At 24.7% G+C, this 25,698-nt stretch overlaps 1 protein-coding gene across 1 annotated transcript; it reads left to right on the top strand.

Annotated features, from left to right (window-relative positions):
- Positions 1-652: 652 nt before the first annotated feature.
- On the top strand, positions 653-22,960 carry LOC145842657 (caspase-1-like). Its single transcript, XM_082950129.1, has 11 exons — positions 653-756; positions 3,569-3,703; positions 3,924-3,977; positions 4,746-4,839; positions 7,184-7,295; positions 11,089-11,218; positions 12,824-12,987; positions 14,296-14,431; positions 18,194-18,300; positions 21,615-21,899; positions 22,573-22,960. The coding sequence occupies exons 1-10, from the start codon at positions 666-668 to the stop codon at positions 21,885-21,887; spliced, it is 1,296 nt and encodes a 431-aa protein (XP_082806255.1). The 5' UTR covers positions 653-665; the 3' UTR covers positions 21,888-21,899; positions 22,573-22,960.
- Positions 22,961-25,698: the final 2,738 nt, after the last annotated feature.

Here is a 25,698-nt window from a genome sequence, read left to right on the forward strand (position 1 = left end):
TAAATTTAAAAATTTGTGAGTTATTCATATTTGATAATAAGAATTTACATTACAGAAAATTTAGTAAATGTAGTAGATTGTGACACAAAATTTTATTCAAATCTTGGACAATTTGAGCTATAGAAAATATTTTTGTTAAACTAGTTTAAGTCCTATTTAAAAAAAATTCAGTATTAGTTTAAAAAGAATATTAAAATTAATTACCTTTATGTACCCTTACTCAATTGTACAACTCGAAATAACTTAATTTAAAACTAATACTTTTTATTGATTGTTTTTTAAACTTGTAACCTGCCATAGTTGACTTTTAAAATGATGTGTATAATAATTAAGTTTTAAAACTCATTAACAACAGTTTGTACCAAAAAATATTGTGCTACTACAAAAATACAACGTTATTAAAAAAAAAAATATACTTGTATATCTGTTTCAAAAATTTAAAAGTAGTAATTTTCTATGGAGTATAAATAAAATAAATGTAAATACTATTGAGTTAGCTATCTAAAAAACTTGGATACTTGACAATTTTAGTTTACTACTGAGTAAAAGCAAATTGAAAAAAAAAATCATGATTAAATAACTTTGTTGTGAACAATACTTGAGTATTGAAAGTTTACCTTCAAAAATGTGTAATAACTACTTAAGCAGATTATGTAAATAAAAAAATGACAAGCAAAGACGCAATTAAAGAAATTGAAAAGTTTGTAAGTTGGTACATTTCAAATACTAATGCTAAAGTCAAACCAAATCTTGAAGGTGAGATGTTTAAAAATTTCTATTTTAAGTAACGAAAATAGATTGATATTACGGTATAAAATAAATGTTTTTTGTTAGAAAGATGCTAATAAGCATTTTATTTTTGTATTTTTTGCTCCAAAATATATTTAAAATGCTTAGGAGCTACTAAAAAAACTTGATAATTAAAAATTAATGTTTTTACCTGTTTATTGCTCATCTTGATGTATGTGCGTTGAGAAACACTAGTTTAGGGCTGACTAAAAATACAAAGTTTCTACAAGTTTTACATAATCAAAAGTAGCTAACTTTTGGTTTTGCAAAGTAATTGTTAAAAACAATTTTTCTTAAAGCTTTTAAAAACAGTTGTCACTGGAAAGAAAGTTGTGTACACATTGTTTTCTTAAGTATACAGTTAATTCTTTAAAAAATAGTTCAATTGAAATTAGTTGTTTTTTATAGTTTTAAATGATTTTAAAAACCTTACCAAGAACTACTGAATAAAATACTAGATAAATTATGTAGTTGTTAAAAAATATTGTTAACTATTTATTTGTAAAGTGAAATTATTGAAAATGTTGGTTAAAAATTTTTAAAAATAAGAATATTAACTAGTAAATTAAAAACTTTTTACTGCTTTTTTTATGGTACTATAAGTGTTTTTAATTGTATTTGTTTTCATTTTCGTTCAGCCCCAAATTTTTACTAAAAGTAAGCTTGTTTTTTGCAGATTTTTAGACTTCATATATAACGAAAATGTTTTAACGAAAATGTAAGCTTTTTAAAATAATAATATTTGTTAAATCTTGAAAGTACTTGGTAAAAACTTGTATTGTGTTTTTTATGATTTTTTTTTAACTTCTTCAATTTTAAACATAGTTGATAGCAATGAAGTCATATAAAAATTATTAAGTACATGTTTACAAAATATGAACTTAATAAAAATAGACAATTTGATGTATAAGAATAACTGATCTTTATTTGAACTTTGACTGTTTTATAAGTATAATTAACACTTTTTAATATATTAACATACATTTTATTCTGTGAAAAATATTTTTTAGCGTACCATTTTAGTATTAATTTAAAAGCTTATGCAGGGTTGCCACTTGGTCAGGAAAAGTCAGGAAATCAGGAAAAGTCAGAAAAAAATTAAAAAAAATGACAAAAGTCAGGAAAAGTCAGGAAAAAATGGGGGGTTTTGAAAAAAGTCAGGAAAAGTCAGGAAATTTGATATAATTTAATAAAAAGTCAGATTTTGTCAGTTTAAATTTACAAAATCTCTTGTTTTCCAAAGCCTTCAAATGGTAAAAAGTAATAAAAAGTCCTTTAAAGTCAGAAAAAAATTCCAAAGTTTTCCTAGAAATTTACAAAAATATTTAGTTTTATTTCCAATGCCTTCATCTGGTATAAATTAGTAAAACATCCTTCACAACTGCAAAAATTTTATATTAACATATTTAACAAGTACCCTACTTAACAAGCAGATTTTATAAGCTTTTTAGTATTGATGATCTGTAGCAAGGACACTTACATAGTGAAACTGTGATATATACACAAAAGTTTATCTAGCATAATTTTAGAATCAAAGTGTTTTTTGTTTAAGTAAATAATTGAGTTCTTTATAACTAAGAAGTTAGTTTAGTATTTTATGTAACAAGTTAATGTCTATACTTTAACTCTTTATAATTTTTCAAAGTTGTTAAAATTTATAAAATAAGTTATAAGAGAGGTATATGCCAAGATTTAATTTACTTATTATTTGTATTTTTGTAGAGTAACTTAAGTTTTTAAAGGAAATAAGAGTATATCTATTTGTTACAAATTTTATACTAAGTGATAAGAGGAAATATTTTATAAATAAAATTAAAAATAAATGAGTGCCAAAATAAATGAAGTTGTGGCTTGATTTAGAGAAAAGATACTCTTCAACAAGTGAAGGGGCAGCATAAGAGAGCAATTTAATTAAAATGAGGCAAATGATTTTAACTGCCAAGAAAATGAAGCGGAATGCAGTTCAGATGAAGGAAACCATATCTTCATTAGACAAAGAGCTTGAAGTGCTAATAAAAAAAACGCAGAAAATAAATTTTAGTACATACATTTAAAAAAAACTGTATTTGATTAAATTCTTTATTGTTTCTAATGTTTTAACTGTAAAAGTTCGTTATTGTTTTAAGGTTTGAGTTGTGAAAGCTCCTTATTGATTTAAGGTTTTAATTGTAAAAGTTCCTTATATGTCGTTTCGTTTATTTAGATACATTTATGCTAGGAAATTCTAAAAAAATATGTTTTTTATTGTTTTAAGATTTTAGATGTGAAAGTTTGTTATTAATTCAAGGTTTAAGTTGTAAAAGTTCCTTATATGTTGTTTGTTTATCTAGATACATTTATGCTAGGAAAAGCTAAAAAATGTGTCTTTTTTCAGACAAGCTGTGTTTATAAGGTAATAATACAAGTATTTTGCTAATAGAGCTGTTTAATACAAACATCAATCATACACAGATGGTTTAAGTGATGTACTGGAAGTTTGATTATAGAATTCAGCAAAAAACTGTTGTTTTTAACCTGTATTAAAATTAGATTGAAAGCTTTATATAGTTTAAAGTGTTAGATTATGTATTTAAGAATAAGTTTTATTTTTGAGTATGATTTAGAAAAGTCAGGAAAATTTTGGTAAAAAGTCAGGAAAAAGTCAGGAAATTTTTCTCAGCTTGATCAGTGGCAACCATGCTTATGCTAAATTTTGTAAATAAAATTTTGGGCTCTATAGCTTTAAGTATGTACAATTTAAACTTGTTAAAACAAAAATTAAACCATGTTTGTGTTACAGGTGCAATAAAGAATTCATTGATTTATGAGCAAGTTAAGAAATATTTTGAAAACTCACATTCATATTTGAGTCCTGATTGTATTAAAACAATTCTTCAAGTGATGTCCGAGAACATTGATGAGCTTCAACTCACAAGTTTGTTTGTTTTTAAGCTCAATTCTTTGACAATTTAAGTTTTTTTATAATATTTATAAACAGTTTATATGGTAGATATTTTAATTTACGAATATTCTATACACACTAGTTGTCAAAAAGCTACAAGACCTTATACATAAAACAGTATATGTATATTTTTTTCTGAATCTCAATTAGCTTACACGTTTTAAATAGTAGACTCAATTTTACTGTATTAAAGGTGAATATGGTAAAAGAACTGAACAAACAAATGAAGAAGCTGAAAAAACTACAGGTGCAATAAAGAATAAATTGATTTATAAAATAGTTTAGAAATATTTTGAAAATTCACAGCAATATTTAAGTCCTGATCGTATAAAAACAATTCCTCAAGTAATAATACTTAAAAACATTGATAAGTTTGAATTCGTTTGTTTTTAAGCTAAATCATTTAACAGTTTTTGTTTTCTTTTGTTTCAGGGTCACCACTTTACCTGGAAACCTGGAAAAACCTGGAATTTGACAATTTAGGCTAAAATAACCTGGAAAAACCTGGAATTTGAGAAATTTTGAAAAAAACTGGAAAAACTTGGATATTTTAACAACTTTAACATTTTCAGTTGTAAAATTTTGATTTGACACAAAAAATTTATCATATAAATAAGATTTTTTGTCATCAACAAAAATTTTTTTTATTAAAAAACACATTTAAAGTAACTTTACAGTATCTTTTCAATGCTTTTATTCTATTTAACACAGTTTCTTTAATAGAAATTAACTTAAAACTAAAAGTAGACCCAAAAAAGTGTACTTTTAAAAACCTGGAAGAAATTTGGAAAACCTGGAAAAAAATTTGAAAAATGAGTGGCAACCCTGTTTGTCTACGCTTTCAACACAACGATACACTTTATATTTGAGATCTAAGTAAAAATACTACATATTATCAATACAATTCGCTTTTGAAAAACTTAAAAACTTACCTCTGAAGGTATATGTATAACTTTTTGAATAGTAACTACCTAACTAAATTTACAAAGTTAACTTTATTTTACTAAAAATAAAGGTGAAAAGGAAAAAAATAATTTTTTTATTGAACAAATAAACGAAGAAGCTGGTAAAATTATGATAAAAGGGCAAATTGAGACTGACAACTATGAGTTAGTTATTGTATTTTTAATTTTTTTGCTTTATTACTAGATTTTAGCTTTCTGTGATAATATCAGTATTTATAAATTGGTATAATTGTTTTTTAAATCTATATAAAAGCTTAAAGCATAAACTACAAGTATGCTTTTGAGTTTTTTTTCTAAAAAGTTTCTGATACCTATGGAATAAAGTTTATCATTGTCAGTTTTCTCTAAAGTTTTAAAATACAAAAATATGTTATCAATTTCATTTTCCTTAAGCTAGAGATTTTAAAACAATAGAAAGCATCGTCTATACAGATTAAATTTATTCTAGTGTTAAAGTCTTTGAAATAATAAGTTAAAAATTTTTGAATAAGATAAACAAAAAAAGTCTTTTTTTTAATGAAATCTGATTATTATTAATATAATAAATATATACTCAAAAAATGTCTCAAGTATTAGTAAAAAAACTTAGTGAAAATTAAGAAAAAGATAAGGTTCTGGTGAATTTGTCATTTTTTCTATTTATTTAGTGCTTTTTATAAGGAATCTATTAAACTCACTGACTTTGATTTTTTAAATTAAAAGTGTACAACAGGTATTATAACACTACATTTAAGATCGAAAAATAAAGTTAAAATAAATTTGTCATTTACTATTAATCTTTTGTTTTAATTCCCTTTTTTGTGATAAATAAAGATTTTTGGTTACTATTTTGTTATTGTTTTGTTATATGATTTATTAAAAATCTTAAATATTATATTAGATATCAAAACATTAGTACAGGGCTGCCACAAGGTCAGGAAATTAGGAAAAGTCAGGAAAAATTAAAAAAAAAGACAAAAGTCAGGAAAAATGGGGGTTTTTGAAAAAAAGTCAGGAAAAGTCAGTTAAAATAAAAGTTTAGATATTTTCAGCTTAAATTTACAAAAATCCTTATTTTCCAAAGCCTTCAAATATTAAAAATCAATTAAAAATTCTTAATTCAGATTAAGATTGCAAAATTTTCCTTTAAATTTATAAAATTACTTAATTTTCAATGCCTTCATCTGGTATAAATTAATAAAATATTTATTATAAAACTTCAAAGTTTTTCTTTTAATATATTGAACAACTACCCTACTTGAACAGGCAGTTTTTGTATGCTTTTTAGTGTTGATGATCTGTTGTAAGGACATTTTCATAGTGAAACTATGGTGTATACACAAAAGTTTATCTTGCAGAAATTTAAAATCAAAGTGTTTTTTGTTTAAGTAAACAATCAACTTCTTTATAATTAAGCACTAAGTTTAGTATTTTATGTAACAAGTTTATGTGTATATTATGTTTTTTTTTAAGTTGTTTAAACTTGAAATGATATGTTATAAGATAGGTACATTCCATGATAAGTTAACTTATTTGTAATTTTTTAAAGAATAACTTAAGTTTTTAAAATAAATAAGAGTAGATTTATTTGTTACATATTTTATACTAAATGATAAGAGGAAATATTTTATATAATAAATAGATAGTTAGATATTTTATGTATTTTTTTATAGTTACTTGAGTATACTGTTATCTAATTTATTTTTAATTTAAAGATTTATATTAAATAGTTTAGGTAGTATTTTAAACTAAGTGAACAGTTTATATAAGTATTACATGTTTTAGATAATTTTTTTTTATAAGATATGCATATATATTACCTTCTAGGTTATTTTACAATTTTTATGCTAAGTCTGACTATATTTTGCTGATAGAGCTGTTTATTGAAAATATATCAATCAAACACAGATGGTTCAAGTGGTGTAATGGAAGTTAGATGATTGAATTCAGCCAAAAAAACTGTTGTTATAACCAATTTAAAAATAAGATTGAAGCTTTAAATAGTTTCAGGTGTTTAATTATGTATTTTAAAATAAGTTTAAATTAAAAGTTTGGTTTAGAAAAGGCAGGTAAATTTTAGAAAAAAGTCTGGAAAAGTCAGGAAATTTTTCTCAGCTTGATCAGTGGCAACCCTGTTCATTGACCTGTTAACATGGCCTTATTATTGTAGAAAAGTCATTACTAACTTTAAAAAATAACTGTTTTATTATGAAAAAAGTAGGTTACTAAATTAGTTGATAATGCACTTTCCTTAAATACTTTCATACCTAAAATGCTTTAAGTTTTTAGTTCTAATGAAAAGTTCTGTATTAAAAAAGAAACTATAGTTGAAAAGACTAAAAATGTTTGTTCATGAGTACTTTTGCATTTGCATAGGTTTCAAAATTTTCGAAACTTTTTTTTCTTAATGTTAAATTAGAATGACAGTTAAAGTGTTTGAAATTGATTCTAATTTTTAAAATTAAGTTGTTTGTTAAGTTAGAAAAGTTATATATTTTTATATTTCCAGTTCTTTAAGTTATGATAAATTAAATGAGAAGTTTGGTTTGAATGTGATTGAGCCTTTACAAGAATATGAAATGAATAAATCAAGAAGGGGTCGTTTTTTCATCATTTGCGCCGTTAGTTTTACTTTAACAATTGTTTTTGTTTAATACAAGAAAGATACAAGTTCTTGCTTAACATTTTATTTGTACTTCTAAATTTATTATTATCATTGTAATTATTTTTATTGTTGTTTTTGTTTTAGTGGTTCATTGTGATCAGAACCTACAAACTAAAATTCAAAAAGATACTATAAAACATATAATACATTTAATTAAAATAAACTTTAAGGTCAACAGTTAAAATAGTTTGATAATGTACTGTTAGTAAACACTTTTTGTGATCTGATGTTTAGAAATTATTTAAACTAGTTTACTAAGCTTTTATATAGTCAATATTCAATAAAGTTTTTATTAGTCTTTGATCAAGGGACTAAACCAAACGCTTTTTGAATGTCAGTATACACCAGTGGCGTAGGGTGGTGTTTTTGGTCAGGGGTGTGCAAATTTTTTTCTCAAAAAATTCCCTAACTTAAGACTTTTGTAATTAGCTATAAAAAGATCTTTGTATAAGTATGTAGTATAATTGAAATAAATTCATTAAGTAAAATAAATTCGAAGTAACTGTTTAAAAAACTACTTATATATTACAAAATTAAACAATTGAAAAAAGGTATAAATTTAATTAGATATACTTTTACTTGCACAAATGTATACTTACTAAATAAAAATTGTTTTTACTACTTACAGTATCTTTAAAAATGAATATATATTCAATAACACGAAAGTATCTGTCTTATTTACAAAAAAATATCAATCTCTTTAATATACAATACAACAGTGATAACAACACCTCATTGCACATTATATATTACACACAAGATTGCTCGCTTATTTTATGTAAGTTAGGTATTAATGCTAGAAAATTAAATCTGAAATATAACAAAGTTAAAGCAAGGTGAATTAGCTTATTGCTTTTTTTCAAGTTTTATTATTTGTTTTTGTTGATAATAAAAAATAAATAAAACCCTTTATTACTCAACCAACAATAAAGTTATATTTATAAAACTTATTTAGTATAACTAACTCACAATTTTTTTAAATAAAAAATATATAAATTAAACTACAAATAAATAGTCAACCAAGTATAACAATTAATACTTCTAAACATTTTTCTCTATGCAATTTCGAGATAATATTCAATATCTATTTGATATCAATAAATAAATAAGATTATTAATAAATAAGTAAATAAGTAAATAAATAAGAATTGTATTAAACTCAAAATAACTTATATTTTTAGTATGTAGCAGCTTACTATCTTTATCTTTTAAATAAAAATGTTAAATCTTCAGTATTAAAATTGAAAGTTTTAAATTTTTTGTAGAAGAAATATAATGTGCTAGTTTTTTTTTGTTTTAATTTATACATTTTAGCTATATTACAATATAAAACTGTAAGAATAAGTCTTAACAAATGAAGAAAATCTGAAATATTAGCAAAGTTAAAAATAAGAATTTTATACCTTTTGAAATGCAGTCTTGAGTAATAGCAGTATCTGGTGTTGGTCTGCTATTTTTCAATTCAAGCTTTTCAACTTCGGATAATTTTCTTATCTGACATTTTTTTAGATTTGCAGCGTTCCATACAATATTACTTTGCATAATTTTTTTAGTAATAATCTGAAAATTAATCAAAACAAACTTTTACTTTTATTTTTAAATACTATAAAACACATTTTACAAAATAAAACAAAAAACAATTAACTTTGAAGATATCAGGATTGCCTTGCCACTCTTTAAGTCAAAATAACTGTCCTTAGTTAGTTTATAAATGTCATGTGTCATCATAAGCATTTTGAATTCCTTTAAAGATTTTTTTTCTTTTTAAACTAATAGAAACTAGGCTCTTTAACAAAATTGGTTGAACAACAACATAAAATGCAACTAAATTAACTAGATGTCATATATACTCTATAAAAAAATTCATGAAAGCTTTTAAAAACACTAAAACTACCCTGAGTAAAAAACAAATATATCCTAAGTCAGCCTGAGCTTAAAAAAACTTGAAATGCTCTGAGTCATCCTGATCTCTACTGAGTCATACTAAAGTTTTTAAAAACTTCATAAAATCCTAAGTGGAAAGATTATACTAAATGTTTCTGATATAAAACGAAATGTTTAAAAGATAAATTTTAAAAGGTCAACTTTTTCAATGTTTTTAAAAATTCACAAGAAACATAACTATTCCCTTATCTTAAAATCAGTTTTTCTAAGATCTTTAGGGAATAGGATTTTTTAAATGTTACAAACAGTTGGTAGAAAGAAGTTTTTTTTAAATACCATTTAAAATTTAATTTATAACTAAATAAATTTAAATTTAATCAATTATGTCTTATAGATTAAAAATTGATTGTAAAAGATCTGTTTTTACAAGTTGCTGTAAATTTATTCATGATGTGACTGAATAAGTTTTAAAATAACTTGCTACATAAATTGATTAATTTTTAAACTCTATGGCTGATAAAATAACAAACTTTGATTTGTTTGTTATCTTACTAAAAAAAGGAACTAATTTTACTAAAAATTTCAAGTTTACTGAATTTTAAACAATACTTTTTGTATAGTGAGATTAACACTGTAATCACAGTATGTACTGTTTGTTTATTATTTGTTTTATTTTATTTTATTATTTAGTTTTTTGTTATTTATTTTAAAAATTATGTTATTAATATTTTTTATTCTTATTATGAATTTATTTTTACTTAATTAGCAGTTATTTATTGCTATTTTTACTACAATTTGTTTATTCTTGAATCATTATCACTATAAAACATGTTTAGCTTCATGGTTTGTTAACAAAATGTTAGCATTTGTCCTTGTAGAAAAATTTCTCATAAGTGTTATACTACTGCGGTGCACTAATTAGTTGCGTTCTTTTCAAGTCTAAATTCTTATGAAGTTTATGAAGTTATAAAATTTTTCCTTATGGAGTTCTCATCAACATCAGTGCAAACTTGTGCTTACGCACCGAATCAGTATATTGGGTAATTTCCCTAACTTGTCACTAATTAGTATTCAAATTTCGTTTAACTTTATAATACTAGATAAACATAGTTGAAAAAAGGCGAATTAAGCAGGGAAAATAAACAATAAAGGATAAAGATAATACATTTATTTTTACTTATTTTCTTTTTTTGGGTGGCACGCATGCACCAGTGTCCCTCCCCACGCTACGCCCCTAGTATACACTGCTTTGGTAAATTTATTGTTATGGTAAGTGATTAGCCAAAAATACTCAAGCTGTATGTTTTTGTATTATTAAATGGCTTTTGAAAAAGCTTTCTTAGTTGTAATTGTTATTGACAATATGTACTTTTAATGATTTTCTTTTTACGCCTATATAGTTTTTGTTCTTTAAATATTTTTGATAATATTCTAATTTGAAAATTGTAAAAGCTGATAGGTTTTCTAGACTTATAACAGACTTTAAGTTAGTTATCAAAATATTTTTTTTCTTTTTCGTACTTACATAAGTTTTCTAATATAAATAAAATATAATAAAAACATCAAATAAATAATTGAATTCTTTAATTTGCATTAACAGGTAATCTAATTAGATGCAGGCAATCAATTATTAACATTTTGCTTTATTTTACGCATGAATAGTTTTTTATAACATTTATATGACATAACATGCTAATGTCGCTGATAGTTGAAGCCTGAAGAGACTGGCACTTTGTTATCTGTCCTTACAGCTGTTATCTAATAAAACTGATGTTTGTACTTAAGTAAATTGAGCAATCTAAAGTTGTAATCTGCAAATATACCATTAAAACTAACTTCAAGTTTTGAATAACTTTTTCATGCAGGAAAGAAATGGGTACAAAAAAGACATTGAATATTTTAAGTTTATTGCGAAAATCCTCGGATTTTCAGACGAAGACATTATTGTTTTCGATGATAAAGAAAGGGACTTTGTTTTGAAAGCCTTCAAGGAATGTTAGTCTTAACAAAATACTATTTTAAGTTTTAAATAAGAATAGACTAGGTATGTGGGCATTGGACTTATAAAAATTTACAGTTCAGGACTGCGGCTCTTTGAGGAAAAGAAAGTTTTTCAATTGTATTTATCCGGACTTTTTTTTCATTAAAAATAAGGATCTTTAGATTGTTTAAAACGTTTATCAAGGTTGCCAAAAAACCTGAAATTTGACAATTAAGGTTAATAAACCTGGAATTTTTAAAATTTTAACATGTTAAGTAATAAAATTTCGATTTGACACAAAAAGTCTATCGTATGAATAGAAATTTTTTGTCATCATCAAAACTTTTTTTTATTATAAAACACATCTAAAGTAGCTTTACAGTATCTTTTCAATGTTTTTATACTATTTAACACAGTTTCTTACCTTAAAATTACCTTTTAACTAAAAATAGACCCAAAAATGTGTACTTTTAAAAACCTGGAGGAAATTTTGAAAACCTGGAAAAAACTTGCCAAAAACATGTGACAACCACGATTTATAAATACAAGCAAAAAATAAAAAATGTATATGTTTGAAGTGTGTTAATATAACTACGTCTAGAATATTTAAGCTACCAAAAATTTGATATGGGCAACTAAATTTTAGTCAAAAATGACTGTAAAAATGAGGTTAACGTATATATTAAGAAAAACCCAAGAACAGCAGTACATTCTGTTCAGACAAACGAAAAGGTAGTTTACCTACTTTACTAATAAAACAGAAATTAATAAAAACACCAAATAAATGTCATATTCAAAAACCAAAAGAAAGAAGGAAACTTTTTTAATTGCTTTGATGTTGTTTTTTGTAAACTCTTTATGATTTATGGTGTTAAAGTCAAAAAAAAGTACATTGAACTGCCGCTAAAGTAGACATTTCTTGAGTACATACTGCCTGTTGAGTACACACCTTTTTGTCTAAAAAAGTTGTGGTGAAAATGCTATTTTTACTTTGATATTAAAAAATACCTGAAAGTTGTAAAACAAAAGTATTATACTTTAAAATGAAGTTTTTGTCTTCAATTCAAATAAAACAAAAACTAAGGAGTCAAAAAAAGTGAAGAAATTAGTACTTATATTTTTAAAATTTAAAACAAACATATTACAGTTTATTACAGTATATTTTATCCTAGCAAAACCACACTATTTTACCTTTTATTTAAGTTTAGACTTTTCTTTGTTTTTTCAACCAAGGCAACCCTAAATTAGCTTTTTGGTATAAACACAAATTAATAAAAGCATAATCAACGTTTACTATAATTTCTACGTATTAAAAATTAATAATTATTACCAACTAAACTTTATAGGTACAATGAGCTACGAAATAGATAAAAAAAATTATATAATTTGACATAAATAAATAATACAATCACTCATGTTGAACAATTTCTCCAAAAAATGTTTTGTTTTTGGGAATTTTGTGTAATACTTATCTGTAAACTTAATTGGTTTTTACAATATTTATATTACGTTTATGTTGGTAAATAAACATCAAAAGTTCTTAGATACGCATTTTTGCGCCGTGTTCAAGTTGCGTAATCAAGCGATAGGCTACTGCACTTTAATAAATGTTTTTATAGACGAAACAGAAGGTGACCCCGACGACGACTGTGTGATTGTTGCATGTTCGACTCACGGAACAAAATATGACAAGCTGATGTTGAAAAATGAAAAGTTTCTTCTCATCAGTGAATTGGTTGAACACCTCAGTAATTTCACCGGCCCTAAAATATTCTTTATTCAGGTATGATATGAAAATTTTATTTTTTGTTTACTGTTATATGGTGATTATTTTGAATTTGATAATTAGAAAATTTTTAATTATCTTTTAAAACATTTTAATAATGTATTTCTATTTAGTTTAGCTTTATTATTTTTGTAGTTAAGTTGGTATAGATAAATGTAAACTGTTAAAGTCAAGAATTTTAAAGATAAAATATGAGCTACCTTGATAATTTAGCTGGTCGTTATATGTTTTTTATACATCTGTCAAGTTTTAATAATTACAAATACTATGTTAAAGGCCATATTTGTAGTAAATATTTTTCATGGTCTTACAATTTAAACTCGTAATTTTTTTTTCTGGTTTTGGCCTTTCAATTTTAAGTTTTAATTCTTTTTAAATTATTCTGGAATGTCTTAAAAAAATTACAAGTAAAATTTTCTGAAATATTAAAATATTTAGCTCAAAAATTTGAAAATTAAGTAGATATTTAATGTGTTTTTTAAACTTAAAGAAATTTTACGATGAAAATATTTCGATTTGTATCGAAAACTTTATAAAAAAATGAAATTATCTCAAAAGTTAATTAAAGTTTTTATTTTTCATTTTAACTGACTTAAAAAGAAAAAAAGTATAGAGTTAGTTTTTATAAAACTTTAGCCTTAACAGTTTGCTGTGTGATAATTTTAAGTAATTTCCTGAAGTCAGTGGAATAAAGGTAAAAATAAATCATCTTCTAATTTTGCTGGTCCTAAAGTTAAATTGTTCAAGTATAAAATTAACCTAATTTATTTATTTAAGTTTGTCCAACTCAATTTTGTTTTTAATATTCCTGAGGTTTATTTAAGAAATGATATTCAAGGTAGGCATTTTTAATCTTGTTAAAATATCCCGAATTATTTTTAAAAAAGGTCAGTTATAACAGTATTTGTAAGTTTTTGTTTATTTACACAGTTTGTAACATAATGCACCCTAACAGAGTTTTTCAACATACTTACGTATTTTTATTTTTTTTTTAAGAATAACTACTTAACACTTATAGTAACCATTCAATGTCATTTCATCTATATTTTTGTGTTCAAGAATATTTTTTTGTTAAACTTTTCACCGGTGCATATTATTAAGTAGGTTTTGAGTAATCTGTAATTAATAAAACACTAATTGAGTGAGATAAAAGTTAATTTTTGTAAACTGAATGTTTCAAAATGTGACCTATCATTTTGAAAAGCAATAACTTAATCAATCAAAATAGAAAGAGTATATATAGTATTCATGTTTTAAATGAGCGAAAATTGAATAACTGATATTTAGTAAAACATTTTTCTTAAGGCATGTAGAGGAAAATATGCTGAGAGAAAGGCAAGTTTTTTCACAAGCAACGAAGTGTTTAGGAAACACACAGGTTCAGAATGTACGACTTCCACTAATCTCAACGACTTACTTTTGGCGTTTTCAACTATTCCTGGTTAGATTTGAAGTATCACGGAAACTTATATATAAGTTTTTGGTTTTGTGTTATACTATTTTTTTAATATAAGTAAAGTTGTGCATGGCTTGTAATTTAAAAATAATCCTGGTAAGACTTAATTGCATAGATAATTAAACACCAGGCAGGCATTAAAAATTGTGAAAATTTAAAAAAGATTTTTTTTTAGCACTCATCATTTAAATTTGATAAACGTTTAATGAAAAAAAGTACCAATTAGAGACTTAGCTAGCTCAAAAAAGATACAAGTATGCAAAAAAAAAAACACACCTGGGTTAAGGCTTGATGACGTCATAAGTAGTAGGTACGGAGCATTTTATTATATTGTATGTAAAAGTATGCAGCTATGTTAAAGCTTCAAAAAGTAAATGAAATGTTGAATTATAGGTGACATAACGGTTTATGTTGCTTTACACTCCCTATGACTGCTTTCGCGTCGCCACGTATACACACCAATTAAAATTTTCTATCTTTTAAGTACAAAATACTCTTACTTTTATGTAAGGGCGTAGGGGAGGTAGAAGCTTTTTTTATGAAAACTAACATTGATTCATATATTAAATCTTAAAGTAAAAATTATAGATCGGTTTTTATAGAATACAAAAAATAAATTGAGATATGGTCATTTTTGTAAAAAGTTTCCGATAAAAACGTATGGACTGCAATTTTCTCGGAAATTTAAAACTTTAATAAAAATCTTTCTTTTCTTTTATTTTTCAAACTATTGATCTAAATTTTTTAGGAAACTTTCCTTGCATTACAAGAAAAAAATATATCGTAAAACATAAATACTTTATGACAAGAAAAAGAAGGAAAATCAATACTTTTTTTAGGAAAAATATGTTTTAACTAAATAATTTAAAATTCTTTCAGTCGAATTGTTTATTATTAAGTAAAGATAAATCTGAGAAAGGTTGCTTAAAAACTGTTCTATAAAATATATTTTTAATTAAATAGTCTTTTTTACCTCTCTTACTTCGCCCAACCCTCTGCATTTTTCCGCTTATACCTCAACTTTTTTTAAGATTTAGTAAAAAGTAACTCTTAGCTAAGTTGATGATCTTACAGATAAGATTATTATGTAAAAAATGCCTTAACCCCTATCCCTTTAAAATAGATTAACTGTTAAAAAACTCTTTAAAAAAGAGTCAAAGCTGTTTTTTCTATATCAAGTTTTTTTAAAGCATATAAATAATTCAAAACTACGTTTTTTATCACATAAAAAAATAATAAACAGAAAAATATATGGAAGTTATTTTTAAATGTATTCATTTTTTTAATACGAAAAAAATATTAATAAATTAAAGTAAATTTTTTTCACACTAGAATTTACAACTACTTTAATATTATAGTAGCATAGTTCGACTTAAATATATCAAGTACATAAGTCAAAAAATTACAAAAAATTTGGTACAAAAATCTTAGTTATATTCTAATTTGATAGTTGTGTAGTAATTGTGTTGTGTTTTTAAATAAATTTAAATTTTTATACATTTTGATAGTTTTAAAACTAAAATAGTTTAAATTTTTCAAAAACTTTAAAACTTATTTTTTTATTTTTAAAGTTGTTTATCATAACTTTGTTACACATAAAAAAGCTAGGCTAATTTTATTGAGAAATTAAAACCTAAAACTTTAGTTTGATGAGTATAGTTTGTTATTTACAATGACGCTTTTTATTTGTTTAAGGAAGTAATATCTGTTTACATAAACGTAAGATATTAATTTTGTGACGTACACAACGTTCATAATAAAGATCTTTTTGTGCAGCTTGGTCGGCTGCAGTTGTAAGTTTTTGGAAATATTTTCATTCATTACATTATGCAAATTTATGCAAATGAGGTAAACTGATAATACAGCAGAATATTAAAAACATTTATACCCTTATCCTTTACCTAACTTACCAAAAGTTTTCAATCTACTCCCTTATCCCTAACCCACATTACCCTAATATAGAAAAAATAAACCAAAAAAAAAGTTTTATTGCCTAAAACTTAAAATAAAAATAAGTTAAATATTAGCCCATCAGAAGCGACCTTAGAACTGCAGCCGCCTTGATAGTTGCTTCTTCAAAAATAAAACACTTTATAGCCGCAAATACATCGTTAACTCATTGACTAGTTTGAATATAAAAAAAGTTATTGTAATATATATATATTACGATGATAATCACCAGTAGTTAACATTAAGATTTCTTTAATTCTATAATATATTTTTTTAAAGTAAAAAAAAATATTCTGCAAACTGTACTTATAGTCTTACTGATTAAAATAAGTTTACTGTTTTATTTAAATAAACTATAAAAGTTTTATCTAGATTTGGACAGGGCTGCCACATACTCATGGAAATCAGGATATTTTCAAATTCTAGAAAATCTCAGGATAACTTAGAATATTTTGACTTTTATTTTAACTCAGGATGACTTTGGGAAGTTTTGATTTTTTATGAAATTCTCAGCAATGATTTAAGATTTTTTTAAAACTCAGGATATGTTTTTAGATCTAGAATGAGTTTTGGTTAATCCAATTTCAATATTTTATTATTTTAATTGTTCAAAAATATGACTTATATTGATTTAGAAATGCTAATTTAAATTTTTTTTAGTCTTGTGGCTAAATCTTAACTGTGCTAAGAAATAACATTGTAGTTTTCGTTCTAAATTTGAAATAAGTATTTATCATAATTTGATTTTATCATGCAAATGAGTACTTTATGTAATAATATTAAAGTTAGTCAATTAAAATGTCAAAAAACAAACTACATATTTTCTACTACATATAAAATAAACTAACATGGTTACATAAAATTATCCACAATTTTTGTTTTAAATCTTAATGAATTTTAAATTTTTTACGTTGAACAGTCAAAAACAGTATTTTCTATAAGTTTAGTTAACATCTAATGCAGCAGCATATACATACAACCTTCCTTTCAATTTTTTAGAATAAAAATGAACATGAGATACTGTAGATAGTGCCAAAAGCGAAAAAAGTTTTTTAATTATTTGAAAAAGACTCAAGATGACTAAAGGCAGTTTTTTGACTCAAAGAGTAGCAACCCTGCAAACTATGAATTTAGTAAAATGTTGTTTAGCAGCAGCCAGCATTACCAGTTACAGAAATTGTTTAAAGTTATAAAGCTGTGTCAGGTTTAAAATAATTTTTGAATTATTTATACAATAGATCAACCGAAACTAATGCTTTTTAATGCAATTTATTGTTAGTGAACAAAAAAAGAACATAAACTATTTTGTTTAAAAAGTGCAAATTCTGTTAACAAAAAAATTACCATAAAATATAATTAATTTTTATTTTCAATCACAACTAGATAATGAAAATTATCATAAAGCAATGGTTATTATTATGGATGTATTAAATGTATTTCAACTGATTAATAGTAAGATAAAAGTTATTAATTGCATTATAACAGACTTTTTAGATAGATATTTTAAAAGAAGTTTACAGATTTAAACTCTTTGTATAGATTTGAAAAGGTATAAAAGGTAAAATACATGTAATTAATTTTGTTTAGCCTTTTTTTGTTCTACTAAATACTACCAGTACGATATATACAAGCATTAAGCATATTTGCAATAGCTAGCAGTTTGATCTCATAATTTTACTTTGTTTATTTTTTTCCTTAGTATCTTTGTTTTTTATAATTTTAATACTTAGTTGAAACATAATAGAAAAAATATTTAAATATTATTTTTTGATACTTAAGCTGTTTTTATTTCTACAGATCATTACTCATTCAGAGATAAGTATCAAGGTTCGTGTTTTGTAGAGACTCTCAGAGATGAAATAGAAAAGTATGTAAAAAACCATGAAAGTATTAATATTCTGGAGGTAAAGTATGTTCTAATAATAAAAATTCATTTACTTTTTATTGAAACAACAGTATTTGTGTGTAAATATTTGATACTAGTTGTTTAAAACCAAACAATTACAGTTGTAGTCCTTAAGGGCCTGGATAGGAACTACCTTTAATTGGAGGAAGTCCTCTATTTTGTGCTAAACGCTTTGAGCGTTTAGCTCTTAAGGCTTTACTGAATTTACCTTAATCATTAGGTTAAACTTAGTAATTCATAAATATGTAATAAACTTAGTATATAGAAATTTTTAATTGAAGTTAGTTTATTGAAACAGTGATGTTAATGTGACAACTAGAAAGTAGAAGCGATAAAGCAGTCAATATGTCAGTGGGATAAAACTGCGAAAATAAACACAACAAGTAAACACAAAATTCTACAAATAAAGATGTTCTTAAAGTGTCTGAATGTCACAATCTTAAATACAAAAATAGGTCTTACTAATAATATAAAGTCTTAATATATGTCGTGCTTGATACACAACGATGGCTAAACTGAGCCCAATACAATACAGTCATGCAAATAAACTTAAAGATCTTATAAAATGAAAATCATAAAAAAGTTCTTTATTTCAATTAGTGTCTTAAAGTCTTAAATTTGGAGTGCCTTCTGCACGGTCTTATGGCTAAACTGAGCATAAAAACAAACATTGTTAAAGTTTTTTTATATGGTTTAAATAACAATTGTCTAACGCCCCCTTGCGGTCATTTAAAAAACAACCAAATGTACATTTTGTTACACAGTTGCTAACTGAAAATAAAATGAGGCAAATATACAAAACTTATAATTTGAAAATATATAGTAACTTAAATAAAATGCATAAAATTAAATTAAATAGTATGCAGAAATTCCTTTTTTTTTTTTTTGAAAAATTCTATTTATTATAAGCTCTAAAAAAACTGTAGATTTTTCAACTAATAATTTATTATTTTTGAGAAAAAACAATTACTCACTTTCACCGCAAAGCGGATTTTTAAATTGTAAATCTGTAGTAAAATAATAATGGTAAAAATGACCAATAATTAAAAACTGGTTTGAGTTGAGTTTTTTTACAAAAAAAGTAATAAATGAATTAAGAATTATATTGATGCTTAACAACTTTTAATCTAAAAATAATTAAATTATAATAAACAAATGCAATTAAACCATAGTATACAGTGGGGTATTGATATCTAATGGATTTATTAGTACTACTCCATAATTTCTAACTCTGTAAAGGTTTTGTCTTTTTAAATCCATTAGATATCAATACCCCACTGTATACTATAGTTTAATTGCATTTGTTTATTATAATTTAATAGTTTTTAAATTAAAAGTTGTTTAGCATCAATATAACTTTTAATTTATTTATTTTTTTTTTGTAAAAAAACTTAACTCAAACCAATTTTTAATTATTGGTCAAATTTACCATGATTATTTTACTACAGATTTACAATTTGAAAATACGCTCTGCCGTGAAACTGAGTAATTGTTTTTCTCAAAGATAATAAATTATTAATTATCAATCTCCTATTAGTGGATAGATTACTGTGTCCTATTTATTTGTTCTAACTTCTATAGTTAGACTTTCCAACTAGCAAGATCATAAAGCCTACAAAAATGCTCTTTGACAAACCAAATATTTTAGCTTTATTTTCAAAATGTCTTTTTGTATCTAGAAATTATTAAAACAAAAAAATAGTTTTAGTATCGGTAATATCCTCACAAGTTTTGATTTTTAGTTGGTAGAAAGTTATTAATTAGCTTATAACAAAACTGTACTGAAGCTAACGTAAATTATATGCACTTTTTACTAAATTAGTCAAAATGTGTTTGAACAAAAAAACGAAAAATAAGTTTTGAAAACAATTTAACTAAAAAAATTAAAAACCATTGAGATTTATGTTTAGAAAGAAAAAGTGATGCCACACACACACACACACACACACAGGCTAATTCATTTTTTTTTTAACCCAGGCAAACTCAGCTTAGCTTAAATTTTTTCAAAAGACTGAAGCTGACTCAGGGTAAATTGATTAACTTTTTATAAAAATTAGTCAACTACAATATAATTGATTAAGCTACCAATCATTTGTCACCGCTTAAAAAAATTCGATGTAACATTTAAAATATAAGCGACTAAAGTTTGAGAGTTCAATAGGTTCTTTATTTGAGGAGAAAACTAAAAGGGCAAAAGTAGACTATTTCACTAAAAAACAATCTCCTTTTTTATTTTTGTGTTGTTTTAAAACTTTATCAGAGTAATCTTTAATAAACTTTGAACTTTTTGTAAGAAACAAATTTTTGATTAAATGAAAAAATAATCTTTATAAAATATAAACAGAAACACTCGATTATTTTTTTCATTTTAATAATAATTTTCTTTATCTTTATTTTACAAATCCCTTCTTAAAAGTAAACATTTAAATGTATCCCAGAAAATTTAAAGTAGATAGCTTCAAAAGTAAAAGAGAGATAGTTTTTAGTGAAATTTTCAAAATTCGAGAAAATCGACCTTGTTTTTTTTATTCCATACGGTAGTATCACATTTTTTTTACAAACTGGTTATATCCCAAAATTTAGCTATTCTTTTTTGATAAAAAGCATCTTAAAAAATATACTTAAAGCTTTTAAGTAAGAGCTAATGTCAATTTTTGCCGAAAAAATGTTGGATCCAATAAGATCATAAGACTTAAATACATAATATATTTTAAAATTAAACTAATGTTTGAGTGAACTAAAATAAAATAGTGCGTACAAGTTCTAAAGCTTATATATTTAATTTATTCAGCATGGATGTTTTTTTAAAGTGAATGTTTTTAAGTTGTTGGATTTTGTTGTGGCAGTTTATTGAGCAACCAAACTTATATAAATCAGTTGTACCTTAATGACTGGCAACCCTGATATGATTACTTTTTTTTTTCATTATAGATGCGAAATAAAACTCTTAATGTTTAAAAAATACAACTGATTTACATTAGTTTTATTGCTCAAATAAACTGCCACAACAAAGTCCAACAACTTGAAAACAGTCACTTAAAAAAAAAATTCCATGTCGAATAAATTAAATATATAAGCTTTAGAACTTATACGCACTATTTTATTTTAGTTCACTCAAACATCATTTGTTTTTAAAATAAAATTAAATATTTAACTCTTATGATCTTATATACATACAATACTCTAGTTCAACCAAATAAGAACACTGATGTCATATAAAGCGTACTTCAAATATGCTACATTTTAATGTATATTAACGTACAAATTACGTGATCATTCACTAGTTCAATCAAACATTAATTCTATTCTCAGCTACTTACCGAAACAATTTCGGCACTCGCAAAAAGGGAGGTTTCAGCCGAAATTAACAACAAAGTGGAACGCGAGCTCAAGCAGATGGCTTGCTTCAGGAGCTCTCTGACCAAACAGCTGGTGTTCAGGGGGAAGGTGCAAGATGCCGGAGGGGAGTCAAGTGATTTGAGTAAAGCGAAGTCAAGTGAGGTGAGTGAAGCCAAGTTTGCGTCTTGCCAGCCCGAATGTAGCACTGATGATGATGAAGATACGTTTGTCACAAGTGAAAATTGAACTGTATAAAAAGTAAGTGTTTTACTTTTTTTTTAATCTTCATCGTTTGTTACAAGCGAAAGGTATACTAAAAAATAAAATAAAAACTAAAAGTGAGTTTTAAATTTTTCACTTAAATTTTTTTTTGACTTTTTAATTTTTTCTTCTCTAATCTAGAACAAGCTATGTATTAAATAACTTTTTGTAACTAAATTAAAATTTTAATTGTTTAATAATATAGTGAAAAGTAAGTTCCTGATACTTTAGTGAGTATCTACTTAAACTAAAAATAGGCTATACTAATTGTAGTATTAAAAATTAAAAAAAAAAGTATAGATAAATTTTAGGCATATATAGTAAGTATTATAGGAATTTTATTTGTAGATATTTTGTTAAAGTTTAATATTTACAGAACAAAATAAAAAGTTTTAATATATTCTACAAGCTATGTTTTGTAATAGTTTAATTTTAGATATTTTCAAAAAGTTTTTTTAGTAAAAAATCTGTTTTGAAACAATTTCTAACTTTTTTAGCTTCTAGATAGTTTTATCAATTAAAGTTTTTGAATAGTTGTAAAACAACAAAAAATAAAACTCTTACAAAGTTTTTTTGTGAAGTTTGAAATTAGTTTAGTAAATTAGGTTTTCAATGATCTTTTTGCCATAACACTTTAAATATTGCATTTTACCAATCAAAATATTTTCAGAAACGATCTTAACCTCAAAGTGCATCACAAATCAATTCCATTTGAATTAAAATAATCATTTATTTCATTAACTATAACATTCAATCAAGTGCTTTTGTATACGTATTTTTAATCATTTCACCCAATTATGCATAATAATTAGTTCTTTTTGCTGTAATCATTGTTAGTACCTTTTTTTATTGCTTTAGCTTTTTATTGAGATTTTGTAACTGTCTAAATGCCAAAGAAAACAAAATTTTGGAGAAAACATTTGAGTTATGATATTTTTGCTGTCTTCAACTATGTCATTTAATTAAAAATAATTCAATTATTGTTCTCATAAATGAACTTTAAATGTGTATTTTTATTGCTTTTTTAATGTTTTTTTTATTCTTATTAACTTCTTAACCTCGCTTGAAAACAAATATTTAAAAAACCTGAAGCTGTTGAAGTTATTAGTTTTAGTTTTTTAATCAAAAATCGAATAAATTTCAACTTTCGACATTGAATTACATATAAGTTTATTGTTTAGCATTGGGCTTCTAAACATAACTAAAAGTTTTTAAGAGAATTAGCTTATATATGATAAATAATAATAAATTTCGTACAATTTTAGGATTGTGAGTTGAAATAGTGTTAGGTATAAAAATATATGCGCATTGAATAACTATTAAAAAATTCTTTGCACATTAAGTAAATAAGTTTCTTTTTGGAAAAATACTTTTGTTTTGTATTTGTACTTTTTAACTAACAAGTATTAGAAATTAAATTAGTCAAAAAGAAGCTTTGAAAAAACAAAATAAGTCTAAATATTTACTTTGAAAAGGGTACTGTAACTGCACATCAAAATATATGTTTACACTTAGAAAAGTACATCCCATAACTTAAAACTTTTCTAAGATTAAATACTTTTATTTTCACTGTTAGTTTAGCAGTTAACAACAATGTTAATTAAAATTTTTCACAAAAAACAAATTACTGAAAGTAATTTTACAATCTTGTAATATCTGCCTTTGTTTTATAACAACTTGCTTTTAAAAGTATGTTTAATTTTACTTTTTTTTTAAATGTTAAATTTTACTAACTATTAAACACTCACAAAGTGATAAAATTATAGCAAAGTAGCAAATATGCTTATTGAAAAAAATGTTTTTTAACCCAATTTATTTGGACATAGACAAAAACATTTAAATATTTCAACAAAGTCAGATTAATTTTTATTTTAACGTTTTTTTAAATCTTTTACAAACAATACTATAGTAAAAAAAATATTAAACAACTTATTCTTTTGCTTTAATACCTTAATAATTGACTTGCAAGTAAAGTTTTATATTAAATAATAACATTTATTGTAAAACTTGTTATGAACAATTCAGCTCAGTGCATATATTACCATAGAAATTAACGCTTAAAATTAATATTTTATTTAGACTTACAAAGTTCGGCTGCCTCTAATTTGTTATTTTAAGTACTGGTCTAGAAGTCCACTGTGGTAAGTATAATTGTGGCGCGGTATATGCGGTGTCGATGCCTACACCTTCGGCAGTTCTGTTCCCGTTAACATCGGCATTAAAGCTGATTTCTGATTCCAGTGGTTTCGTTTCCGGTGTCGAGAAAGTTTGTATCAATGTCCACGTTACTAAATTCATGGCTACTGGTAACATTGTTTTTTACGACAATTGGCAACATTACTATTCACATTTTTTATCATTATTTTTAGTATCGTGGCAGTAGTCATTGCAGTCGCACGCAAGTAGATATGATTCTGATTTTATTCAAGGGCATCTTCTTTTTCCTCTACTTCTCTCCCCTGTAAAACGTCCAGTTCTCGTTGATTTGCCACCGTTCAGCTGTCCGAAAAGTCATCGAACTGCTGCTAGACTCTTTCCTGTGAAACTCACAGACCTTGATGCCACTTTGCCTAGTGTCTGCAGAGTCCACTAATCCTTTTTTTTTCAGGTCGTAAAAACTCTCTTCCGATTTCTTCTACCTTCCAACCTTTCAGTTGTTTTTACGTTTCGTTTTGCCTCGCTTCTGGAAATACCGGGTTAAAGCTAAAAAGTGGTCGGTAAAAATTTGCCGGGTTCGTAAGAACATTTGTTGAAATTTGTTCCAAAGAAAAAAAAATTTTAAAATTAAGTTGAGCGTTGTTTGTTTTCTGACAGGATTCGGACTCACTTAAAGCGTTTATAACTTACGGCTTATTTTGTGTAAACGTTTAAAGTTGTTGAGCTTAAAAGCAAGTCTACGCCGTAGGGTAGGGCTTTAAAGTTCAAAAATTGCAAGTTGAAAGCATTAGGCTGTTTCATATCAATTAATTCTAGAACTGCAGAGTGTCGTTTGGCTCGCTACCAATGGTGCCACTCTAGTGCTTTTCCATTTGAAAGTTTTTATAACCGTGGCTTCTTACATATTTTTGTACCTTCAAACCGTCTTTTTTTTTTAGCTTCCATCTTAGTTCAATGAATAGTGAAAAGCGTTTTACAGACAGATTGGTTAAATGAATAAAACAAAAAACAAGCAAAGTTAAGAAAAAGTTTGGCCAAAAAGTAAAATTGCTGTTACTAATAAATTATTGTATTGAGTTTTATAATTGACTTAAAAGCCGAAGCGTTTCGAGCTTAGGGAAAAAGAATGCTTTGTAAAAATTAAAAGAAAAGCTGTATAAAAGGTTTAACAATTTTTGTTTCATTCACGCTTTATGATCTTTAAAGAATTAAAAACTTATTTGTAAATATGATTTCTGTTAATACTACTATATCAACATTAAAAAGTATTATAGTTTATCTTAATCTTATGCTAACAAATAGATGTTTCAAAAGTTCTTTTTAGCTAAGTGCATTTCAAACTTAACTTTAAACCTTTATTTATCATACTTGAAGTTCTAAAGGTTTAAGTTATCAAAGAAAATTAAGTTCATTTATTAAACCTTACCAATTTAAACGTCTAAGTTACATTGTTTTATTTGCGTTTTTTAATTGGAAACCTATTCACTTAAAAATTTAAGTCTTATTAAAAAAAAGTATTTTTGATTACTGCATAAAACTAACACCATAAGTTAGGTTTAGAATTATAAACAGCTTTTTTAGTTTTCTATTGATACATATCTCTATAAATTTCTAAACTTTGAAAGTATATAAAGGTTTT

Source organism: Thalia democratica, chromosome 8 (assembly GCF_965202585.1).
Source record: "Thalia democratica chromosome 8, ktThaDemo2.hap1.1, whole genome shotgun sequence".
NCBI classification, from domain to species: domain Eukaryota; kingdom Metazoa; phylum Chordata; class Thaliacea; order Salpida; family Salpidae; genus Thalia; species Thalia democratica.